Source organism: Scyliorhinus canicula, chromosome 12 (assembly GCF_902713615.1).
Source record: "Scyliorhinus canicula chromosome 12, sScyCan1.1, whole genome shotgun sequence".
Classification (NCBI taxonomy): Eukaryota; Metazoa; Chordata; class Chondrichthyes; order Carcharhiniformes; family Scyliorhinidae; genus Scyliorhinus; species Scyliorhinus canicula.
Genome location: NC_052157.1, coordinates 96,138,715 through 96,161,627, shown reverse-complemented (window position 1 = coordinate 96,161,627; position 22,913 = coordinate 96,138,715). Strand labels below are relative to the sequence as shown.

Genomic DNA, 22,913 nt, shown 5'->3' with positions numbered 1-22,913 from the left:
TGCTGACTCTCTCTCTCTCTCCCCTGAAGGTGCTGACTCTCTCTCTCTCTCCCCTGAAGGTGCTGACTCTCTCTCTCTCTCCCCTGAAGGTGCTGACTCTCTCTCTCTCCCCTGAAGGTGCTGACTCTCTCTCTCTCCTCTGAAGTTGCTGACTCTCTCTCTCTCTCTCTCTCCCCTGAAGGTGCTGACTCTCTTTCTCTCTCCCCTGAAGGTGCTGACTATCTCTCTCTCCCCTGAAGGTGCTGACTCTCTCTCTCTCCCCTGAAGGTGCTGACTCTCTCTCTCTCCCTCCCCTGAAGGTGCTGACTCTCTCGCTTTTCCCTGAAGGTGCTGACTCTCTCTCTCCCCTGAAGGTGCTGACTCTCTTTCTCTCTCCCCTGAAGGTGCTGACTCTCTCGCTCTCCCCTGAAGGTGCTGACTCTCTCTACCCTGAAGCTGCTGACTCTCTCCCTCTCCCTGAAGGTGTTGACTCTCTCTCTCTCCCCTGAAAGTCCTGACACTCTCTCTCCCCTGAAAGTCCTGACACTCTCTCTCTCGCTCCCCCTGAAGGTGCTGACTCTCTCTCTCTCTCCCCTGAAGGTGCTGACTCTCTCTCTCTCCCCTGAAGGTGCTGACTCTCTCTCTCTCTCTCCTGAAGGTGCTGACTCTCTCCTCAAGGTGCTGGCTCTCTCTCTCTGGTTTGTACAATCCGTGTCCTGCACTGGGAACTCAACCCTGTTTCCAGGCTTGACAGATGGTATAATGATGCCAAAAGTGACGGTTTTACCCTCTATCTCTCTCTGTCTGACCTCAGATTGGGAGCTGGTTTTACCCTCTATCTCTCTCTGTCTGACCTCAGATTGGGAGCTGGTTTAGCCCTCTATCTCTCTCTGTCTGCCCTCAGATTGGGAGCTGGTTTTACCCTCTATCTCTCTCTGTGTCTCCTCAGATTGGGAGCTGGTTTTACCCTCTATCTCTCTGTGTCCCTCTCAGATTGGGAGCTGGTTTTACCCTCTATCTCTCTCTGTCTGTCCTCAGATTGGGAGCTGGTTTTACCCTCTATCTCTCTCTGTCTGTCCTCAGATTGGGAGCTGGTTTTACCCTCTATCTCTCTCTGTCTCTCCTCAGATTGGGAGTTGGTTTTACCCTCTATCTCTCTGTGTCTCTCCTCAGATTGGGAGCTGGTTTTACCCTCTATCTCTCTCTGTCTGTCCTCAGATTGGGAGCTGGTTTTACCCTCTATCTCTCTCTGTCTGTCCTCAGATTGGGAGCTGGTTTTACCCTCTATCTCTCTCTGTCTCTCCTCAGATTGGGAGCTGGTTTTACCCTTTATCTCTCTGTGTCTCTCCTCAGATTGGGAGCTGGTTTTACCCTCTATCTCTCTCTGTCTGTCCTCAGATTGGGAGCTGGTTTTACCCTCTATCTTTCTCTGTCTGTCCTCAGATTGGGAGCTGGTTTTACCCTCTATCTCTCTGTGTCTCTCCTCAGATTGGGAGCTGGTTTTACCCTCTATCTCTCTCTGTCTCTCCTCAGATTGGGAGCTGGTTTTACCCTCTATCTCTGTCTCTCCTCAGATTGGGAGCTGGTTTGACCCTCTATCTCTCTCTGTCTGTCCTCAGATTGGGAGCTGGTTTTACCCTCTATCTCTCTCTGTCTGCCCTCAGATTGGGAGCTGGTTTTACCCTCTATCTCTCTCTGTCTGTCCTCAGATTGGGAGCTGGTTTTACCCTCTATCTCTCTCTGTCTCTCCTCAGATTGGGAGCTGGCACTCAAATCGAGGCCTGATCATGGACGCCACTTTCCTCGATATTAATGTCTCGGAGACACTCATCAATAAAACGCTCATCGTTACCACTATCTTGGTGAGTTCAACTCCGCAATCCTACCAAACTTTGCCTCTCCCAATCTCCACCCCCATTATTGCCTTCCCGTCCATGTCCATATCTACAGCTTGACACACCACTCTTCAGTCCCTCGGCCTATCCTGTCCCTACCCTTTCACCACCTCCCCCTCCGTATCTCAGTTTCCTTGCCCTGCTGTTTGCCCTCGGCCACTGACTAGGCTTTGCCCATTTGCCTCTCCCGATCCCCCTCACCCTCCCATCCTTCATGCCCTCACCGGTAACTGGCCCTCCAAGGAACACAGAAGATAGGAGCAGGAGAAGGCCATGTGGCCCTTCGAGCCTGCTCCACCATTCAATCTGATCATGGCTGATCATCCATTTCAATAGCGTAATCCCGCTTTCCTACCATGTCCTTTGATCCCCCTTTGCCCCAGGAGCTATATCTAACTGCTTCTTGAAAACGTACAATGTTTTGGCCTCAACTACGTCCTGCGGTAGCAAATTCCACAGACTCACCACTCTCTGAGTGAAGAAATTTCTCCTCATCTCTGTTCTGAATGGTCTACCCCGTATTTTCAGACTGTGACCCCTGGTTCTGGACACACCCACCATCGGGATCATCCTTCCTGCATCCGCCCTATCTAGTCCTGATAGAATTTATAGGTTTCTATGAGATCCCCCTTATTTTTCTGAACTCCAGTGAATACAAACCAAACCGATTCAATCTCTCTTCACACATCAATCCTGCCACCCCAGGAATCAATGGTAAACCTTCACTGCACTCCCTCTAGAGCAAGAACATCCTTCCTCAGATAAGCAGACCAAAACCGCACACAATATTCCAGGAGTGGTCTCTCCAATGCCCAGTACCTGTTCCTGTACCCGAATCCTCTCGCAATGAAGGCCAACATACCATTTGCCTTTGTTACCACCTGCTGCACCTGCGTGCTTACCTTCAGTGACTGGTGTACGAGAACACCCAGATCTCATTGTACGTCCTCCTCAGGCAAACCCTGCCTGTCATGTGGTCACCTCCAGTACCTGCCCCTATCCCTTGCATTCCTCAACCTCCCCTCCTCCTCATGTTCCGGGGAGAATGTTTTTAACTGTGTGAGAGCAAGTTGGTGCAGTAAGTGTTTACGTGACTAATTGAGTGTGTATGTACACGGGAGAATGTATAAGTGTACAAGTGAGTGTGTGTGTCAGGGATTGTGTAAATGAAACTCAGAGTGTGTAAGTGTTAATGGTTGCGCCCTTGTGTAGATCTGTGTATGTTAATTCTGTAAGTGTGAGAAAGTGCAATGAAAATGTGCACTAAATTGTGCATGAGTTAAGTGTGTGAGCACGTGTGAATGTAGGTATTGTAATGTTCTTGCTGGATGGCCTTATTTATTACAAGAACACTTGTAGCTAATGCTATAAATGATTTATTGACATTAACTGTGGGTAAACTGTATACTAAACAACAGATGAATAACAGTAAGATCAAGCACAAGCAACCTCTCTCCAGCTTCCTCCAGCCAGTCTGAGGGGTCACCTGACTCTAACATTCACTTATATACTAATGGGACTACAAGTGGTCAGTCGGTGAATTACAACATAACAATGATATCGCCACATCCCTTTTCCTTTGAAGAAATAAACTAATACATTATCATCGGTATATTTACATGTATGATATTATCAGCCTGTGAGTCTAACAGTATTTTTGTTTTATTTTTAAAATTGGTTTAACTAATATATATATCCAAATCTACAAATTGAGTCCATCAAGTTTTCTTCTGACTCTGGTTGATCTTAAAGTTTGACTTTGCTGCTCAGAACTTGTAGATTCAATGTTCTCCATGACATTCTCGTGCTCAGGAACTGCTGAACTATCTGACACTGCAGCTGAAATTGATTCTAACATAGATTTGTGATCCATCACGATGTTGTGAAGTCTTCTCTGGTTTTAAAGAGCTTGCAGTGATTTCTTCTTAAAACCAACCCTTCAAAGAACAAAGAAAGAACAACGAAAAATTACAGAACAGGAACAGGCCCTTCGTCCCTCCAAGCCTGCGCCGATCCAGATCCTCTATCTAAACCTGTTGCGTATTTTCTAAGTATCTGTATCCCTCTGCTCCCGGCCCATTCATGTATCTGTCTGGATACATCTTAAATGACGCTATCGTGCCCGCCTCTACCACCTCCGCCGGCAATGCGTTCCAGACACCCACCATCCTCTGCGTAAAGAACTTTCCATGCATATCAGAACAAAGAACAAAGAAAATTACAGCACAGGAACAGGCCCTTCGGCACTCCCAGCCTGCGCCGATCCAGATCCTTTATCTAAACCTGTCTCCTATTTTCCAAGGTCTACTTCCCTCTGTTCCCGCCCGTTCATATACCTGTCTAGATGCTTCTTAAATGATGCTATCGTGCCCGCCTCTACCACCTCCGCTGGTAAAGCGTTCCAGGCACCCACCACTCTCTGCGTAAAAAACTTTCCACTCACATCTCCCTTAAACTTTCCCCCTCTCACCTTGAAATCGTGACCCCTTGTAACTGACACCCCCACTCTTGGGAAAAGCTTGTTGCTATCCACCCTGTCCATACCTCTCATGATTTTGTAGACCTCAATCAGGTCCCCCCTCAACCTCTGGCTTTCCAATGAAAACAATCCTAATCTACTCAACCTTTCTTCATAGCTAGCAACCTCCATACCAGGCAACATCCTGGTGAACCTCCTCTGCACCCTCTCCAAAGCATCCACATCCTTCTGGTAATGTGGCGACCAGAACTGCCCGCAGTATTCCAAATGTGGCCGAACTGTAACATGACCTGCCAACTCTTGTACTCAATACCCCTTCCGATGAAGGAAAGCATGCCGTATGCCTTCTTGACCACTCTATCGACCTGCGCAGCCACCTTCAGGGTACAATGGACCTGAACACCCAGATCTTCCTCTGTCTGTACATTGTAGGAACGAGATGCTACTTCTTCAAGTACCATGACTTTTGACCAATTGCCTGAATCTGCTATTCTCACAATGTCACCACTACTCAAAGGTGGTAACGTTCTCAACACTCTATCATAGAACTGCTTTTGGTTTGCTTTAATGTTTTCACTTCCTGCATTCTCCTCCTTCTTTGCCAAGTATGGAAGTGTGGTACGCAACCTTCTATTCAGGAGTGACTCTGCTGGCAATCTACCATGTGACAATGGTGACACTCTGTAACTCAATCGTGCGAGATATGAATCAGATTGGCTGTCCATTGCTTTCTTCAACAAATGCTTTACAAGATGTACACCTTTTTCGGCTTTTCCATTGGCTTGAGGGTACAAGGGACTCGACGTGACATAATTGGAATCATACGTGACTGCAAAGTGTTGCCACTCTTTAAGGGCTAATACAAGACCATAGGTCAGTATTACCCTGCTTGCCGTTATGCTTGACAATAGAATCATTTCGGGATAGTTTGAAAAATAATCTATGATCATTATCTTTCCCTCGTATGTGAAAGAGATCAATAGCTACCTTCTGCCATGGTGCCGTAGGTAAATCAGATATTTGCACAGGTTATCTTGTTTGCAACAATGCCTCTGGCATGTGTCACAAGAACTGACCATCCTGTCAATATCCTGGTTTATACCTGGCCAGTAAACAGAGTCACAAGCTCTCCGTTTACATTTCTCAATTCCGAGATGTCTTTCATTAGTACATCCTTGCAAAGAGATTGAGGTATAAGTACATCAGAACATAAGAACTAGGAGCTGGAGTAGGCCATCTGGCCCCTCGAGCCTGCTCCGCCATTCAATGAGATCATGGCTGATCTCTTGTGGACTCAGCTCCACTTTCCGGCCCGAACACCACAACCCCTAATCCCTTTATTCTTCAAAAAACTATCTATCTTTATCTTAAAAACATTTAATGAAGGAGCCTCTACTGCTTCACTGGGCAAGGAATTCCATAGATTCACAGCCCTTTGAGTGAAGAAGTGCCTCCTAAACTCAGTCCTAAATCTACTTCCCCTTATATTGAGGCTATACCCCATAGTTCTGCTTTCACCCGCCAGTGGAAACAACCTGCCCGCATCTATCCTATCTATTCCCTTCATAATTTTATATGTATCTATAAGATCCCCCCTCATCCTTCTAAATTCCAACGAGTACAGTCCCAGTCTACTCAACCTCTCCTCGTAATCCAACCCCTTCAACTCTGGGATTAACCTAGTGAATCTCCTCTGCACACCCTCCAGTGCCAGTATGTCATTTCTCAAGTAAGGAGACCAAAACTGAACACAATACTCCAGGTGTGGCCTCGCTAACATCTTATACAATTGCAGCATAACCTCCCTAGTCTTAAACTCCATCCCTCTAGCAATGAAGGACAAAATTCCATTTGCCTTCTTAATAACCTGTTGCACCTGTAAACCAACTTTTTACAACGCATGCACTAGCACACCCAAGTCTCTCTGCACAGCAGCATGTTTTAATATTTAATCATTTAAATAATAATCCTGTTTGCTGTTATTCCTACCAAAATGGATAACCTCACATTTGTCAACATTGTATTCCATCTGCCAGACACTAGCCCATTCACTTAACCTATCCAAATCCCTCTGCAGACTTCCAGTATCCTCTGCACTTTTTACTTTACCACTCATAGAACATAGAACATAGAACATAGAACAGTACAGAACAGGCCCTTCGGCCCTCAATGTTGTGCCGAACAATGATCACCCTACTTTAAACCCATGTAACCCGTATACCCGTAACCCAACAATCCCCCCATTAACCTTACACTACGGGCAATTTAGCATGGCCAATCCACCTAACCCGCACATCTTTGGACTGTGGGAGGAAACCGGAGCACCCGGAGGAAACCCACGCACACACAGGGAGGACGTGCAGACTCCACACAGACAGTGACCCAGCCGGGAATCGAACCTGGGACCCTGGAGCTGTGAAGCATTGATGCTAACCACCATGCTACCGTGAGGCCCTCATCTTAGTGTCATCTGCAAACTTGGACACATTGCCCTTGGTCCCCAACTCCAAATCATCTATGTAAATTGTGAACAATTGTGGGCCCAACACTGATCCCTGAGGGACACCACTAGCTACTGATTGCCAACCAGAGAAACACCTATTAATCCTCACTCTTTGCTTTCTATTAATTAACCAATCCTCTATCCATGCTACTACTTTATCCTTAATGCTATGCATCTTTATCTTATGCCGCAACCTTTTGTGTGGCACCTTGTCAAAGGCTTTCTGGAAATCCAGATATACCACATCCATCGGCTCCCCGTTATATACTGCACTGGTAATGTCCTCAAAAAATTCCACTAAAGTAGTTATGCGTGACCTGCCCTTTATGAACCCATGCTGCGTCTGCCCAATGGGACAATTTCTATCCAGATGCCTCGCTATTTCTTCCTTGATGATAGATTCCAGCATCTTCCCTACTACCGGAGTTAAGCTAACTGACCTGTAATTACCCGCTCTCTGCCTACCTCCTTTTTTAAACAGTGGTGTCACGTTTGCTCATTTCCAATCCGCCGGGACCACCCCAGAGTCTAGTGAATTTTGGTAAATTATCACTAGTGCGTTTGCAATTTCCCTAGCCATCTCTTTTAGCACTCTGGGATGCATTCCATCAGGACCAGGAGACTTGTCTACCTTTAGCCCCATTAGCTTTCTCATCACTACCTCCTTAGTGATAAAAATCCTCTCAAGGACCTCTCCTGTCATAGCCTCATTTCTATCAGTCACTGGCATGTTATTTGTGTCTTCCACTGTGAAGACCGACTCAAAAAACCTGTTCAGTTCCTCAGCCATTTCCTCATCTCCCATTATTAAAACTCCCTTCTCATCCTCTTAAGGACCAATATTTACCTTTGCCACTCTTTTTTGTTTTATATATTTGTTTTATATATTTGTAGAAACTTTTACTCTGTAATGACTATCTGTATGACTATAGTGTTCAAACAAAGCTCCACTCCATTAACGATACTGAGTTCAGATTTTATATTGTAGAACATTGACCTCTGAGCCAGTGTGAGTTGATGTTCCTCATCACCTCTTGAAGAGTTTGATCCTTCCTGGTCTCTTCTTGGATCTCAAGTAGTTTCGCATCTGATACTGGTAGTAGTGTGGAAATAAGATTGACATGCAGCTCTATATCTTCAGCAATTTCACAACTAATACTTTGTATCGGCGCTCTCAATAATGCATCTGCTAAGAACAAATATTTGCCTGGCGCACAGATGAGATTGAAGCCATAACATTGTAACTTCATCATCTACCTCTGAATGAGTGGAGACATCTGGTTGAGATTCTTGTTGATGATGTTAACCAAAGGACGATGATCTGTTTCAACTGTGAAAGTTGGAAACGCATAGTTATAGTCGTGGAATTTCTCTAAGCCTATAACTAAATCCAGGCATTCTTTTTTGATTTGAGAGTACCTCTGGCTCTGATGTCGTCATGGATTGTGATGCATACGCGACTGTTTTCCAATCATGCTCGAGTTGCTCCTAGATCATCTTTGGATACGTCTGTTGACACTTTATCCTGCTTTGATTGGGCAAAAAATGTGAGAACTGGCATGGTGGCTTGTGAAGCCTTGAGCTCATGTTGCTCAGTCCAAGTGAAATCCATTGTGTTGTGTTATGATCACGCAGATGTGTTATTTTTGCTGACAGGCTTGGAATGAATTTTCCTGTAAAATTGATCATACACATCACTCTTAAGATGGCTTTCTTGTTGTGTGTGATTTTGGCATGTTGAGAATTGCTTGGATTTTGTCCTTGTCAGGTTCAATGTCTTGCGATGAGAGCTTGTCACCTAGGAAGGTGACCTCAGTTACTCCAAATTGGCAGTTTTACTTATTGATTTTCCGCCCATTTCTCCTTGTAATGAACTCCAATTGGCTTTATTGGTTGGCCAATTGGAGTAGGAGCTCCCTCAATGATAGCTGATTGAGGGGGCCCATATAATCACCCGTGTAGGCTTTGTGAGCCAGTCTTAAGTTGACTGGACTGCTAGCAGTACTGTTTGTAGCTGCTCCTGTAATATCATTATTGTAAATAAATATTGGTGTGGTGACGGAACTCCTGCCTCCCGTGGATTACTACACTCCTGATGCTCGTTAGAACTTCAAGCAACCTTGTATTGTGCTCTTCTATGGTTGAGACCCAAGCAATTATATAATCCACGTACACACGCACACCTTTCATGCCTTCGATTAATTGCTCAGGGCACGGTGAAAAATTTCTGATGCCAAAATTATGCCGAACAGCATTCTCAGAAAGCAATACCTTACAAATGGCATATTAGAAGTGCAGTATTTTGTACTTTGTTCCTCTAACTTTAGTTGCCAAAAACAGTGAGATGCATAAAGTTTTGTAAAGAGTTGTGCACCAGCCATCTCAGATGTGATTTCCTCACACTTTGGTAATGTTCTCTTTTAATATTCTTGTTAAGACCTTTAGGATCCGTGCATATGTGAATATCACCATGATACAACATAGAATAGTGCAGGCCCTTGTGCCATTTATCCTAATCTTTTTTAAAAAAATAATTTTTATTGAAATTTTTTACAGAAAATATAACAACAAACAATGAAAAGCAACAATAAAACACCATAAAAACTGTAACACGCCCAAGACCGTATCAACGCATGTATCTCGCCCCCCCCCCCCACCCCCCCAAACCCAGTAAACATCAAGAGAACTTAAAAATAAATTAAATTAAAATTAAATAAGCAAACATAGTCAACGTCCCCCCCCCCCCACCCTTTTTCCTCCCCTCCCCCTCCGGGTTGCTGCTGCTGCTGCTGACCCAGTACCCTATCGCTGAGCCAGAAAGTCGAGGAAAGGTTGCCACCGCCTAAAGAACCCTTGTACTGACCCCCTTAGGGCGATTTTGACCTTCTCTAGCTGAATGAATCCCACCATGTCATTGATCCAGGTCTCCACGCTTGGGGGTCTCGTATCTTTCCACTGCAGCAAGATCCTCCGCCGGGCTACTAGGGATGCAAAGGCCAGCACACCGGCCTCTTTCGCCTCCTGCACTCCCGGCTCCACCCCAACCCCAAAAATCGCGAGTCCCCAGCCTGGCTTGACCCTGGATCCTACCACCCTCGACACCGTCCTCGCCACCCCCTTCCAGAACTCCTCCAGTGCCGGGCATGCCCAGAACATATGGGCATGATTAGCTGGACTCCCCGAACACCTGACACACCTGTCTTCGCCCCCAAAGAACCTACTCATCCTAGACCCGGACATGTGGGCCCGGTGCAGCACCTTGAATTGGATGAGGCTAAGCCGCGCACATGAGGAGGAAGAGTTAACCCTCTCCAGGGCATCAGCCCATGTCCCATCTTCGATCTGTTCCCCCAGTTCCCCCTCCCACTTAGCCTTTAGCTCCTCTACTGACGCCTCCTCCACCTCCTGCATTACCTTGTAGATATCAGATATCTTCCCATCCCCGACCCAGACCCCCGAGAGCACCCTGTCACTCACCCCCCTCGTGGGAAGCGAAGGGAATCCCTCCACCTGCCACCTAGCAAACGCCTTTATCTGCAGATACCTGAACATGTTCCCCGGTGGAGCCCAAATTTCTCCTCCAGCTCCCCCAGGCTCGCAAACCTCCCATCAATGAACAGGTCCCTCAGCTGTCTGATGCCCGCTCTGTGCCAACCCTGGAACCCCCCATCAATGTTCCCCGGGCGAACCGATGGTTCCCCCTTAGCGGAACCTCCATTGAGCCCCCCACTTCTCCCCTATGTCGCCTTCACTGCCCCCAAATCTTGAGGGTAGCCGCCACCACCGGACTCGTGGTATACCTCGTAGGAGGGAGCGGCCACGGCGCCGGTACCAGGGCCCCCAGGATTGTGCCTCCACAGGACGCCATCTCCAACCGTTTCCATGCTGCCCCCTCCCCCTCCACCACCCACTTGCGCACCATCGACACATTGGCAGCCCAATAATACCCCGAGAGATTGGGTAAAGCCAGCCCCCCACCATCTCTACCTTGCTCCAAGAAGACCCTCTTCACCCTCGGGGTCCCATGCGCCCAAACAAATCCCATGATGTTGCTAGTCACCCTCCTAAAAAAGGCCCTAGGGATAAAGATGGGCAAACACTGAAAAAGGAACAAGAAACTCGGGAGAACCGTCATTTTGACGGACTGCACTCTACCCGCCAGCGATAGCGGCACCATGTCCCACCTTTTGAATTCCTCCTCCATCTGCTCCACCAGCCTGGTAAAATTAAGCTTGTGGAAAGTCCCCCAACTCCTGGCCACCTGCACCCCCAGGTATCCGAAACTCTTCACAGCCCTCTTAAACGGGAGCCTCCCAATTCCCTCCTCCTGATCACCCGGGTGTGCTATAAATACCTCACTCTTGCCCAGATTTAACTTATAGCCCAAAAAGCTACCAAACTCAGCCAACAGCTCCATCACCCCCGGCATTCCCCCCTCTGGGTCCGCCACATACAACAGCAGGTCGTCCGCATACAGCGATACCTTATGTTCTTCCCCACCCCGCACCAGGCCCCTCCACCTCCCCGACTCCCTCAGCGCCAAAGCCAAAGGTTCTATCGATCGCCAGTGCAAAAAGCAAGGGGGACAGGGGGCACCCTTGCCTGGTCCCACGGTAGAGCCTGAAGTACTCTCCTTCCATTCGTAACTACACTCGCCATCGGAGCCGTGTAGAGCAACCTCACCCATTTGATGAACCCCTTCCCGAATCCGAACCACTCCAGCATCTCCCACAGGTACCCCCACTCAACTCTATCAAACGCCTTCTCTGCATCCAGCGCCACCACTATCTCCGCCTCCCCCTCCACCGCCGGCATCATAATAACATTTAACAATCTCCGCACATTCGTGTTAAGCTGTCTTCCCTTGACAAATCCTGTCTGATCCTCGTGTATCACCCCTGGCACACAGTCCTCTATCCTGGTGGCCAGGATCTTCGGCCGTTCCCCCAGCATCCCCTCCTCCAGGGCCTCCGCGTACCTCCTATCCACATCCAGGAGCTCCCCCACCAGTCTCTCCCTCTCCCTCCTCTCCCTCCTTTCCCTATGGGCCCGGCATTTATCCTAATCTAAGATCAACCTAACCTACACCCCTTCAATTTACTGCGGTCCATGTGCCTGACAAAGAGTGGCTTAAATGTCCCTAATGACTCTCACTCCACCACCTCTGCTGGCAGTGCTTTCCACACACCCACCACTCTCTGTGTAAAGAACCTACCTCTGACATCTCCTCCATACCTTCCTCCAATCACCTTAAAATTATGTCTCCTCGTGACAGCCATTTCCACCCTGGGGAAAAGTCTCTAGCTATCCACTCTATCCATGCCTCTCATCACCTTGCACACCTCTATTAAGTCACCTCTCTGCCTTCTTTGCTCCAGTGAGAAAAGCCCGAGCTCCCTCAACCTTTCTTCATAAAACATGCCCTCCAGGAAGTATCCTGGTAAATCTCCTCTGTACTCTCTCCAAAGCATCCACATCCTTCCTATAATGAGGCGACCAGAACTGGACACAATATTCCAAGTCTGGTCTAACTAGGGGTTTATAAAGCTGCAGCAAAACCTCGCGGCTCTTAAACTCAATCCCCCTGTTAATGAAAGCCAACACACCATGCGCTTTTTTAACAACCCTATCAATCTGGGTGGCAACTCTGAGGGATCTATGTGGGTGGACCCCAAGATCCCTCTGTTCCGGCACACTTCCCAGAATCCTGCCTTGAACCCTGTATTCAGGATTCAAATTCGACCTTCCAAAATGAATCACTTCACATTTATCTAGGTTGAACTCCATCTGCCACTTCTCAGCCCAGCTCTGCATCCTGTCAATGTCCTGTTATAACCTGCAACAGCCCTCAACGCTATCTACAATTCCATCAACCTTCGTGTCATCGGCAAACTTACTAACCCACCCATTCTTTTTCTTTACACAAACCAAGGAGTTTACCCAGTCGGTAGGTTCTTCGATCTTTCTGATTACTTTTAATTTTGTCGTTCTGTCTAGCTCCTTTTTGTGGTGATCCCGAAGAGATGCAGGTACTCTTCTTGGTGCCTGTATCACAGGTTGTGTCTGTACCACAGGTTTTGCATCCTTTTTGAGTTGTATCTTGTAGGTGAATGGTAGTGTACCAAAACCTGTGAACACATCACTGAATTTGCTAATAATGTTCTCCGAATCATTGCAGTGTTGATCCAATCCGTGTGGATGCTATACACCAACTGCACTAGACCTAATTCTTCGCAGGACTGATCACCTAATAATGAATCCAAGCCCTCGGAAACAATACAGAATGGGACAGAATAAACTGTTCTTCATCACCACACTCCGGTCACAAGCACCAAAACATTTATTGCTTGAACCATTATAATTTCTCGGATACATTTTGTGATTTCTTCTAATCGGCTGAATTTTAGGATTTTCAAAATCAGTCATGCTGATTAAATTGGTTTTGGCACCAGTGTCTAGCTTCAATTGGACCACTACCGTGGAGTATCAGTTTGCATTTTATTAAGTGCTGGACAATTTTTTGATGGCTCCAGAAAATTATTCTTCTCTGTTATTACTCCACATTCACCTGAAGAAGGAGCCGTGCTCCGAAAGCTCGTGTTTGAAACAAACCTGTTGGACTTTAACCTGGTGTTGTAAGACTTCTTACATTACTCCAACAAACAGTGATGTTTCATCACTGGAGACTGTCTTCCTCTGTGCTGACTGATCTAGGGTTGAGCTTTGAGTAACAATTCTGAGCAAAATGATTTTTTTCCTTTGCATCTGGAACAGAACTTGCCAAATGCCTTAATTTATACCTTTGACCACATCTTTTACACAGAAATACTTTGTTCTGATATTTAACCTGTTTGTTGATGTGCGAGGAGCTGCAGGAACTTGCCCGCATTTTTTCAGAAGTTTCCCGCTATTCTGGAAGAAGGGTGGAAACCGGAGTGCTTTCCTCCAAGAAGACGTAGCCATTACTGAGAAACATTTTAGAATGCTGTGCTGTTTGCTCCAGAGCCTGACAGATCTTAACTGTCTGTTTCAAAGACAACTCCAATTCCCTCAGCAACCGTTCCCTCAGCTTATTTTCATTCACACCAAACACAACTGGTCCCCAATCATGGAAGATTCCACCGCAGAAAATTTACAGGTTTTAGCTTTTAACTTTAAATCAGTGATGAGATGATCTCTGGACTCTTCTGAGTTCTGTAAACGTGATCTAAACACATAGCATTCATAAACTTGATTCTTTCTGGGGCTGCAGTGTTCATCAAAACTTCTAATTACTTCGTTAAAATTTGAATAGCTGGCTTTTAAAGCAGACCAAGCAGGCCAGCAGCACGGTTCAATCCCCGTACCAACCTCCCCGAACAGGCGCCGGAATGTGGCGACTAGGGGCATTTCACAGTAACTTCATTTGAAGTGATGTTTCATCACTGGAGACTGTCTTCCTCTGTGCTGACTGATCGAGGGTTGAGCTTAGAGTAACAATTCTGAGCAAAATTATTTTTTTCCTTTGCATTTCATTTCATTTGTTTTGCAAATTTAAACATATTAAACATAGCAATTGCTTTATTGCGATGCTACTGTGAGGAGCATTGCTACATTACGCAAATCTGATTGATCTTCTAAATGCAGTAAGAAACAGATTAAATTGTTGTTTAAACACACGTCAGTTGCTGTCCACATTACCATGAAATCTGAGACTGATAGGTGGCTTCAACCACTCCCCGTGGTTCATTCTGCCCATCCTCAAAATCTGCAAATCTCTATGGGCCTCGTGGCAGGCTCTCAGTTTTTTTTCCCCAGTGTTTAATACCAAGCAACCCTGCTATCATATAATGTTCTTGTTGGATGGCCAGAATTATATTACAAGAACACCTGTAGCTAAAGCTATAAACAATTTATTAACATTAACAATGGGTAAACTGGGATGCACGGTGACGCAGTGGTTAGCACTGCTGCCTATGGCGCTGTGGACCCAGGTTCGACCCCAGCCTTGGGTCACTGTCTGTGTGGAGTTTGCACATTCACCCTGTGTCTACATGGATTTCACCCCAACAACCCAAAGATGTACAGGTTAGGGAGATTGACCACGCTAAAATTGCATCTTGATTGGCGAAAAAAAAATGGGCACTCTAAATTTATTTTTTAAAACCTCAAACCAACAGATGAATAACAGGAAGATCAAGCCCACGCAACCTATCTCCAGCTTCCTCCAGCCAGTCGTGAGGCATGAATCGGGGAGTGTGAGAGTGGAGGTATGAACGGGGGAGTGTGAGAGTGGAGGTGTGAACGGGGGAGTGTGAGAGTGGAGGTGTGAACGGGGGAGTGTGAGAGTGGAGGTGTGAACGGGGGAGTGAGAGTGGAGGTGTGAACGGGGGAGTGTGAGAGTGGAGGTGTGAACGGGGGAGTGTGAGAGTGGAGGTGTGAACGGGGGAGTGTGAGAGTGGAGGTGTGAACGGGGGAGTGTGAGAGTGGAGGTGTGAACGGGGGAGTGTGAGAATGGAGGTGTGAACGGGGGAGTGTGAGAGGAGGTGTGAACGGGGGAGTGTGAGAATGGAGGTGTGAACCAGGCTGGTCACTCTGGGCTTCTGTTCTCACAGGAAAATCCGTACGTGATGAGGAAACACAACTTTCAGGAATTGACGGAGAATGATCGATACGAGGGGTTTTGTGTCGATATGCTGAAGGAGTTAGGCGACATCCTAAAGTTTAACTTTAAGATCAAGCTGGTGGAAGACGGGCTGTATGGAGCCCCCGAGTCGAATGGTTCATGGACTGGAATGGTTGGGGAACTCATACAAAGGGTAGGAACCATGCACAGGATGACAGCACATTACACAGGACCGACCGAGGCACATTAATGGCATGGAGGGAGGCAATCTAGGACACAAGGAGGCCCATTCAACCCCTCAAGCCTATTACACAAGAAGAGAAGGAGACCCCTTCAGCCCCTCTCAAGCCCGAATGACCATTCAGTAACATCCAGCTGATTTGCATCTTATCCCCACCCACATTGATTATGTAATCCTTTCTGCCCCTGAGTTTAAAAACTCCTGACCAATCTTAACTTTGAATTTTTGCAGCCTCAGATGCTTTGTGTGGGGAGGCGGGGCATGAAAACTTTGTTCTGGCTGTCACCACACGATTTAACCCTTTGAACCCTGTGGGGGATGGTGCTGTGCAGCTGATTAAGTAACTGAGACTGTGTGACAGACCAGAAGAGTCAAACGAGGCCATGATTGTTTGGTCCTCCCGTTCCATCACAGGCGGCCGAATTGAGGGGTTGCTGGCACATTCTAGACCACGGCCTTTCAATTTCCAACCTCGATTTCTACCATGACCCAGGCATCCATTGCTCCTGCCTCCCAACGTGTCTCTCAGGCAGCAAATGAGAGGGTGGCAATGAGGGCAGTTAGGGTTGTGGGCAGAGAGTGAGCAATAGAGGCAGATCTCCATCTTTGAGGGACATGGACCTGCCAGTCGGGTTTTCATAAGAACTGTCTATTGGGTTTCACTTTGTGCACTGAAAGAAAGGGAGAGAAATAGGGGGGATTGGTGAAGGGGTAATGGTTACTGGGTCTGCAGGTACAGGGCCTGCTCTGGTTATGCAACACCAGAGTATGAACAAGAGAGTGAGGGCGAGACATTGATTGAAATTCCAAGAATACAAAAAAAGAAAAGGAGAACCATCGGGAAGAGAGAGACTCCGAGAGAAAAAGGGGGGTACAGGGAGAGGGAGAGCGAGTCTGAGAGAGAGCAAGCGGGAGAAAGAGAGGAGCGGCGAGCGAGAGGGATAGTGAGAGAGGGGCAGAGAGAGAGAGGGGCGGTGAGCGGGAGAGAGTGGGTTAATGAGAGAGGTGGCAGAGAGAGAGAGGTGGTGAGAGAGAGGGACGGTGAGAGAGAGAGAGGTGGCAGAGAGAGTGTGGGTCGGTGAGAGAGAGAGGTGGCAGAGAGAGGGATAGTGAGAGAGGGGCAGAGAGAGAGAAGGCGGTGAGCGGGAGAGAGTGGGTTAATGAGAGAGGTGGCAGAGAGAGAGGTGGTGAGAGAGAGGGACGGTGAGAGAGAGAGGGATAGCGAGAGAGAGAGGTGGCAAAGGGAGTGTGGGTTAATGAGAGAGGTGGCAGAGAGAGAGGGGCGGTGAGAGAGAGGGACGGTGAGAGAGAGAGGGATAGCGAGAGAGAGAGGTGGCAGAGAAAGTGTGGGTTAATGAGAGAGGTGGCAGAGAGAGAGAGGCGCGGTGAGCGGGAGAGAGTGGGTTAATGAGAGAGGTGGCAGAGAGAGAGAGGTGGTGAGAGAGAGGTGGCAGAGAGAGTGTGGGTCGGTGAGAGAGAGAGGTGGCAGAGAGAGTGTGGGTTAATGAGAGATGGCAGAGAGAGAGAGGTGGTGAGAGAGAGGGGCAGCGAGAGAGGGGTGAGAGAGGGAGAGGTGCAGCTGTGGTGATATGCATCACTGTAAATACACAAGGGGTTAATGTAAATATACGTACACTAGATAGACACGAGAGGGAGCACCAGAGACATGACACACAGACATTCAACCAATAGGCTAATAAGATAGGACACGACCAATGGGCATTCACGACACACACAGAGGTGACACTACCACAGGAGGGCATCACACCAACCCATATAAAAGGACACAGCGCACATGATCTTCCTCTTTCCAGTGGAGACACTTAGTGAGCACATAGGGTTGAGTTGAAACACATCGCACCCACCACGGGGATTGTAGCAGACTGGTTAGGTAGTCTCAGTAGCTATAGCAGGATTAACAGGAGAGTCGAATCCAAGTAGGAGAATCGTTAACAGTTTAATAAATGTGTTAAAGCTATCTCCAAATCTGAACCTTCCTTTGTCAGAGTGCACATCAAGGAAGCAGCTTATGCTACGTCAAGAGAATAACAAAACATGGTACCCATGAGTGACTGTTAAATCCATATAGTTATAACTCAGCAAACAGTGACAACCAGCAACAGCACCCAGGCAAGATGATGTTTGAGATTCCGGTTCCACAACAGCTCAGGTACCACGGCAATCTCAATGAAAACTGGCGTGCGTTCAGGCAGAGATTCGAGATCTACCTGGTAGAGTCTGACCTAGATGGCGTGGCGAATGCAGAGAAAATAAAGCTGCTACTCTCCATCGTGGGTCCAGAAGCAGCTGAAATCTTCCAAACCTTCAAATACTCAAAGGGGCAAAACAAGAACGACTTCCAGGCAGTCCTGGACAAATTCCAAGAATTCTGCGAGGAACATACAAGAAGAAAAGGTAAAAGAGGCGTCAACACTCTCCACGAGGTAGGCTTGCAGCAACAAACGGTAGTTTTGATTTGCGGCCATCTTGGAAAAGGAGCCGCACATGCGCAGTTGCAGAAGGGGAAGGTCCGTTTGCGCATGCGCAATTGCGAAAAAGGCCCCAAGTAAAGGAACAGCGATCTGCGCATGCGCAATCGCTTCCTACGCTCTACGTCACGTGCTTAGTGATGTCAGAGGCCCTGGACCACGGCCACTTAAAGAGGAAATGTCCCAAAACAAGAAAAAAAAATTTAAAGCCTCAAAACAAGATTCTTTCACCTGGAACGACAGCACAATGCCTGAAATTCGACCAGTAGCTGAAAGTAACCTCCACAGAACCCTGCAACAAGCAGTTAGCACCGCCCTAGAAGATGATATAGTCCTGGAAGACTACGACACAGATGAAGATTTCATCTTGGGAGTTGGCTACCCCAGTACCAAATCCGAACGCAACTCGACGTGTTATACATTGAAGACCTCGACGATGAGTTCTTTGGATTGGGGAATCCTCAGCCCAGCATATATGACATCCTGACTCGTGACTACAGGATTATGCTGCGGCCTGACGCCAAGAAACAGAGAGCGGTACAAGCCCACAGAGAGCGGCCTGACGCCAAGAGACAGAGAGAGGTACAAGCCCACAGAGAGTGGCCTGACGCCAAGAGACAGAGAGCGGCCTGACGCCAAGAGACAGAGAGCGGTACAAGCCCACAGAGAGCGGCCTGACGCCAAGAGACAGAGAGCGGTACAAGCCCACAGAGAGCAGCCTGACGCCAAGAGACAGAGAGCGGTACAAGCCCACAGAGAGCAGCCTGACGCCAAGAGACAGAGAGCGGTACAAGCCCACAGAGAGCGGCCTGACGCCAGAGACAGAGAGAGGTACAATCCCACAGAGAGCGGCCTGACGCCAAGAGACAGAGAGCGGTACAAGCCCACAGAGAGCGGCCTGACGCCAAGAGACAGAGAGAGGTACAATCCCACAGAGAGCGGCCTGACGCCAAGAGACAGAGAGCGGTACTAGCCCACAGAGAGCGGCCTGACGCCAGAGACAGAGAGCGGTACAATCCCACAGAGAGCGGCCTGACGCCAAGAGACAGAGAGCGGTACAAGCCCACAGAGAGCGGCCTGATGCCAAGAGACAGAGAGCGGTACAAGCCCACAGAGAGCGGCCTGACGCCAAGAGACAGAGAGCGGTACAAGCCCACAGAGAGCGGCCTGACGCCCAGAGACAGAGAGAGGTACAGCCCACAGAGAGCGGCCTGACGCCAAGAGACAGAGAGTGGTACAAGCCCACAGAGAGCGGCCTGACACCAAGAGACAGAGAGCGGTACAAGCCCACAGAGAGCGGCCTGACACCAAGAGACAGAGAGCGGCCTGACGCCAAGAGACAGAGAGAGATACTAGCCCACAGAGAGCGGCCTGACGCCAAGAGACAGAGAGCGGCCTGACACCAAGAGACAGAGAGCGGTACAAGCCCACAGAGAGCGGCCTGCTGCCACACAGAGCGTGGTACAAGCCCACAGAGAGCGGCCTGACGCCAAGAGACAGAGAGCGGTACAATCCCACAGAGAGCGGCCTGACGCCAAGAGACAGAGAGCGGCCTGACGCCAAGAGACAGAGAGAGATACTAGCCCACAGAGAGCGGCCTGACGCCAAGAGACAGAGCGTGGTACAAGCCCACAGAGAGCGGCCTGACGCCAAGAGACAGAGAGCGGTACAAGCCCACAGAGAGCGGCCTGACACCAAGAGACAGAGCGGCCTGACGCCAAGAGACAGAGCGTGGTACAAGCCCACAGAGAGCGGCCTGATGCCAAGAGACAGAGAGAGGTACAAGCCCACAGAGAGCGGCCTGACGCCAAGAGACAGAGAGAGGTACAAGCCCACAGAGAGCGGCCTGACGCCAAGAGACAGAGAGCGGTACAAGCCCACAGAGAGCGGCCTGACGCCAAGAGACAGAGAGCGGTACAAGCCCACAGAGAGCGGCCTGACGTCAAGAGACAGAGAGAGGTACAAGCCCACAGAGAGCGGCCTGATGCCAAGAGACAGAGAGCGGCCTGATGCCAAGAGACAGAGAGCGGCCTGACGCCAAGAGACAGAGAGCGGCCTGGCACCAAGAGACAGAGAGCGGCCTGACGCCAAGAGACAGAGAGCGGCCTGGCACCAAGAGTCAGAGAGCGGTACAAGCCCACAGAGAGCGGCCTGACGCCAAGAGTCAGAGAGCGGTACAAGCCCACAGAGAGCGGCGTGCTGCCACACAGAGTGGTCCACGGACCACGAAGGGTCCCAGCCTTCACACAGAAAGCGATGAAAGACTCCACAGCGAGACAACTGCACATCTCCACATAGAAAGTGACTCCAGTGATACAAGCCTCCACAGTGAGCTCGTGGACAGACTCCACGATAGAAGCAACGCAAGACTCCAGAGCGCAGTCCTTGCATGAACCAGACCATGAAGGTCAAGCAACCTCCTCTGAGCAACCATCAGCAGACGATGCATGTGTGCCACGCTCAAGTGAACAACAGAAAGACTATGAACGGCAAGAAGACACCGAGGCTCTACTCACTGTCTGTGCGACAAGTGACGACAGCATCCCACTTCCCATACAAGATGTGCAACGTGACAGACCTCAGCTAGTGTGGACAGAAGCACTAGACAATCACAGTGACTCCGGTGACACCACATTAAATCAATCCTTATCCGCTCGAGACTCTCCACAAGCAAAAACGTTTTGACTCCGGATGTGGAGCATCAAGAAACCTCAGAAGATGCAAGTGAACTTGAAATGACTCCAGACGGGGAGCATCGACAAACCAAAACTGACTCAGGTGACACAGACCAGACTCCAGACGGGGAGCATCGACAAACCAAAACTGACTCAGGTGACACAGACCAGACTCCAGACGGGGAGCATCGACAAACCAAAACTGACTCAGGTGACACAGACCAGACTCCAGACGGGGAGCATCGACAAACCTACACTGACTCAGGTGAAACAGACCAGACTCCAGACGGGGAGCATCGACAAGCCAAAACTGACTCAGGTGACACAGACCAGACTCCAGACGGGGAGCATCCACAAGCCAAAACTGACTCAGGTGACACAGACCAGACTCCAGACGGGGAGCATCCACAAGCCAAAACTGACTCAGGTGAAACAGACCAGACTCCAGACGGGAGCATCGACAAGCCAAAACTGACTCAGGTGAAACAGACCAGACTCCAGACGGGGAGCATCCACAAGCCAAAACTGACTCAGGTGACACAGACCAGACTCCAGACGGGGAGCATCCACAAGCCAAAGCTGATTCAAGTAAGCCGGACATGACTCCAGACGGGGAGCGCCGCAAACTCAGTGGCGGCACGCTCAAGGAAACAGCAGATACCACAAAGGATGCTGACACGAGTAACTGTGTGAAGGACTCGTATTATCCACAGAGTGTGGTCCTTGAGCGTAGCAAACACAACAACAAAACCAACCAACACAACAACAACATCAAAGACAATAACGAGAAACATACCAACGGCAATAACGTCGACTACAAGCACGACAAAAACAACAGCATTGGAACAACGACTGGAACAGCATGGTACAGCTCTGCCAATGAGGGACACTGTTACTGCTCAGCTCAGTACAATGACAGACCATGGCAGGACGATGCATCTTCCCAATTCACGTTTACTGCACTACCAACAGGCAACCTGGCTTTCAGGCCAGATGACATCAAGAATTGCTACCATAAGCATCGGAAAAAAAAGACTCCAAATCAGACAATGAAGTGATTTGAACACTTGAACACCTCCTGATGACCAAACACCAGGACATTGACGGCGTTCACAAGGGAATGACAATGTCACCATTGACACTTCTATACCAGACCATATAAATTCATGAACTATTGGACACATAACTTTTATTTCTTATTGTCTTATCCTCAAAGTCATCGCAACTATTATTTGGTCTTGTATACTATTGTATAGTCATCACAGTCATCATACCTTGTACATAGCATCACTTATCTACCAGTTTTTATTCAATGTTCTTTAACACTGTACAGAAAATATGTAACACGAAAAAAGGAGGATGTGATGATATGCATCACTGTAAATACACAAGGTGTTAATGTAAATACACGTAGATTAGGTGGCGAGAGAGGGAGAGAGGTGAGAGAGATAGAGGGGCGGCGAGAGAGGGAGGGGTCAGAGAGAAGGGCGGCGAGAGAGGGAGGGGTGAGTTGAGAGGGGTGAGAGAGATAGAGAGAGGTGGTGAAAGAGGGAGGGGTCAGAGAGAGGGGAGGCAAGAGAGAGAGGAGTGAGAGAGAGAGAGGGGCGGCGAGAGAGAGAGAGAGGCGGTGAGAGAGATAGGGCCGGCGAGAGACAGAGAGAGAGGAGCGGTGAGAGGGAGAGGGGCGGTGAGGGAGAGAGAGAGAGAGGGGCGATGAGAGAGAGAGAGAGGGGCGGCGAGAGACAGAGAGGGAGAGAGGGGCGGTGAGAGAGGGAGAGAGGGGCGGCGAGAGGGAGAGGGGCGGTGAGAGAGAGAGGGAGAGGGGTGGCGAGAGAGGGAGAGGCAAGAGAGAGAGGAGTGAGAGAGAGAGAGGGGCGGCTAGAGAGGGAGAGGGGCGGCGAGAGAGAGAGGGGGCGGAGAGAGATAGAGAGAGAGGGGCGGAGAGAGAGAGAGAGAGAGGGGCGGAGAGAGAGAGAGGGGCGGCGAGAGAGAGAGAGAGAGAGAGGGGCGGCGAGAGAGAGAGGGGCGGCGAGAGAGAGAGGGGGGG

General features: G+C 48.9%; 1 protein-coding gene across 1 annotated transcript in view; it reads left to right on the top strand.

Moving 5' to 3' along the window:
• Positions 1-22,913, top strand: part of LOC119974300 (glutamate receptor ionotropic, kainate 5-like) — a 268,585-nt gene that overhangs the window by 222,492 nt on the left and 23,180 nt on the right. The window contains exons 9-10 of the mRNA XM_038813072.1: positions 1,734-1,841; positions 15,451-15,654. Of these exons, the coding sequence (XP_038669000.1) occupies positions 1,734-1,841; positions 15,451-15,654 (312 nt within the window). The remainder of the gene's footprint in view (positions 1-1,733; positions 1,842-15,450; positions 15,655-22,913) is intronic.